Consider the following 2,329-nt stretch of genomic DNA (forward strand, 5'->3'; position numbering starts at 1 on the left):
ATGTGCTCCGTAACTAATCGGGAAATTATGTGCTTACAACGTTCTAGAATCTCTTTGTTTAGTTTAGACAGCTTGCTCAATGTACTCCCGTTCAACTGTGATTTAAATTCTGAAAAATCTTTATCTTTGACCCTCTTCTGCTTCATTTTCTCGAGCATCCGAATAACGTTAATCTAGGTCAATTTTAAAAAATATTGTTAACTATCCTTTTGATAAAAATATTCTTTAAGTAACATCAAAAAATTTTACTAGACATGCAGTATATGTCATGCTCATATTTATGTTTTCTATGTCTCAAAGTATTGAAATAGGCATGAATAAGGTCATATCGTAGTTCGCTGCCAAACAAACAAAGCATTAACTCGTGCCCATGCAATATCACGTCATCATCTTGCCAAACTACACAACTACAAAGACAAATTAACAAACATAACAACTCAAACAAACAAAAAATACAAATTATGATTCGCCAAAATTTAAAAAAACAAGATCTTTTTACCCCAAAATATCTCCGCATATGTACTTTTCAATTATGTCTCTCTCTTCCTTTGATATCTGATCATGACCATCATAGTCATGTCTTCCTCGGAACTCCTGCAAATATTCCTCTACGGCACTTTCAGCTATACATTTAACATCAATATCTTCCTATATAAAAAAATAGGAAATATGCAAAAACAAAATTCATTAAAAAATTTAAGCACTAACAAATCATAAAAAATATAAATTATTTTTAGTTATTTCCAAATAAATTAATTTTAAATTAACAGATCCAAGACGAGTGATGATTCTTGTTTTCTCTTGCGCTTTGGGGTCGTACTAGGAGGTGTCAAATAGTCAGGATGTTTTCTCTTTTTCAACCGATTTGTTCTTTTTTGAACCGTCTTCACAATAGATGATTTTGGATTATAAATAGTCATTTATTTCTCTTCTCCAATGTGAGTACCTATGTGCACGTTGTCTCCAGAATTCATGTTCATTTCCACTTCGTCAACAACCACTCTCACATAACTCTCCACTTTAACGTTGTCTTTTGTGTCCGTTTTCATTTTGTTCTCAACCATTTCATTCAAACTTTCACCTGTAGCATCAACATGTCCATCCACATCTTGCTCAGGTATGACCTTCATCATAAATATGTGTCGCATCCTTGAAGACAAATCAGGTTGTATCATCTTCAACCACTTCATTTTTTCCTTCAACACTTTAATCTCATTTTCAAGCCTTTTTATCTGCTCCAACAATTCTGAATCATTGCATCGAGACTGAACCTGAAAATATAAGTGCTCATTAACTACGGTAATTCGTTATATAGTATACTATAAATAAATTGACTATCATCAATTACAAATGTTTACCTCAACAATCCTCTCTATATCATCAACGAATTTTTTTTCCTCCTCGAATGGTTTGATCGACACAATCTAACAACATTATAGACAAATTTTTAGTTTTATTAATACATGTACACAAAACTATTGGATGATGTAGATAAAATTGCGCAAACTTTGTTCGATCTCACAGCCATTAAAGCAGCCTCTGCCCCTTTAGGATTCACGGGAATCTTGCTCTCTCCCCACTTGAATAAACGAGGAAAGCAATGTAAAACACGAGGTTCACCAAGCATGAGAACTCTTTCATACACTCAAGCCTATACAAATAAAATGGTTAGCATTTACTACAACCAACAATAAAATATATAAGTTTCAAAAAGAAAAAGATAATACCATCAATCCAACTATGCAATCTCCTATATACTTTTTATCCTTTCTTTTTACTTTAGAGAATCCAAGATGGGCTTCAATTTCATCACGCAAAAACCTAAAGGCTTGCATCTCCCCAACCATATCCAAAAAAAGTTTCCAAAATAAACTTTGGTGTTCCAAAATTACTAATAGGAAATATAACACAATTAAAAAGCAGCAAAATAAAAAATCTGAAAAAAATCATCAATCTCAAGCTCATTCCCGGCCAAATCAAACAACTTCTCTATTATGACATTTCTCTGCACACAGTTCACCCCCTTGAAATGACGCTCAAGGAAGTTTGAACCCAACTTTAAATCTAGGTTAACGGGTTGACCAACGCTCGACAACCCTATAACGATAGAGAATTCCCTCGAAGTGAATGACACCATGATATTTGTGGGGACTCAGACGCTAATCAAGTTCTTAATCATGTTTGGGACTAATTAATCAATTATAAAACAGGGTCTAAATTTTTTTCCAAATACAAAGCGGAAACGTAATGTAATTTACTCAAATTACATATTAAACATGAACATACAAATCTTGCGTTATCTACAAGAATTCAACTAGGTTCAACTACA

General features: G+C 33.1%; 1 protein-coding gene across 4 annotated transcripts; it reads right to left on the reverse strand.

Moving 5' to 3' along the window:
- Positions 1-773: 773 nt before the first annotated feature.
- On the reverse strand, positions 774-1,845 carry LOC140810100 (uncharacterized). Of its 4 annotated transcripts, XM_073167909.1 has the most exons (4): positions 1,728-1,845; positions 1,508-1,651; positions 1,359-1,424; positions 774-1,271 (listed from the first exon to the last, which is right to left on the reverse strand). In XM_073167909.1, exons 2-4 carry the CDS (start codon positions 1,625-1,627, stop codon positions 921-923), a joined length of 537 nt encoding a protein of 178 aa, XP_073024010.1. In that variant the 5' UTR covers positions 1,628-1,651; positions 1,728-1,845; the 3' UTR covers positions 774-920. The 4 variants fall into 4 exon arrangements, 3 of the variants coding, with proteins under 3 accessions (XP_073024010.1, XP_073024011.1, XP_073024009.1); XM_073167910.1 differs by lacking the exon at positions 1,728-1,845 and having other exon boundaries at positions 1,523-1,719; XM_073167908.1 differs by lacking the exon at positions 1,728-1,845 and having other exon boundaries at positions 1,508-1,719.
- Positions 1,846-2,329: the final 484 nt, after the last annotated feature.

The sequence above is a fragment of the Primulina eburnea genome, chromosome 13 (genome assembly GCF_022965805.1).
Source record: "Primulina eburnea isolate SZY01 chromosome 13, ASM2296580v1, whole genome shotgun sequence".
NCBI classification, from domain to species: Eukaryota; Viridiplantae; Streptophyta; class Magnoliopsida; order Lamiales; family Gesneriaceae; genus Primulina; species Primulina eburnea.

Coding starts and splice junctions, on each gene's coding strand:
- LOC140810100 (XM_073167909.1), bottom strand. CDS start 1,627: ATGCTTGGTGAACCTCGTGTTTTACATTGCTTTCCTCGTTTATTCAAG. Junction 1,425..1,507: donor TGGCTGTGAGATCGAACAAA/GTTTGCGCAATT, acceptor TAATGTTGTTAG/ATTGTGTCGATCAAACCATT. Junction 1,272..1,358: donor ATATAGAGAGGATTGTTGAG/GTAAACATTTGT, acceptor TTATATTTTCAG/GTTCAGTCTCGATGCAATGA.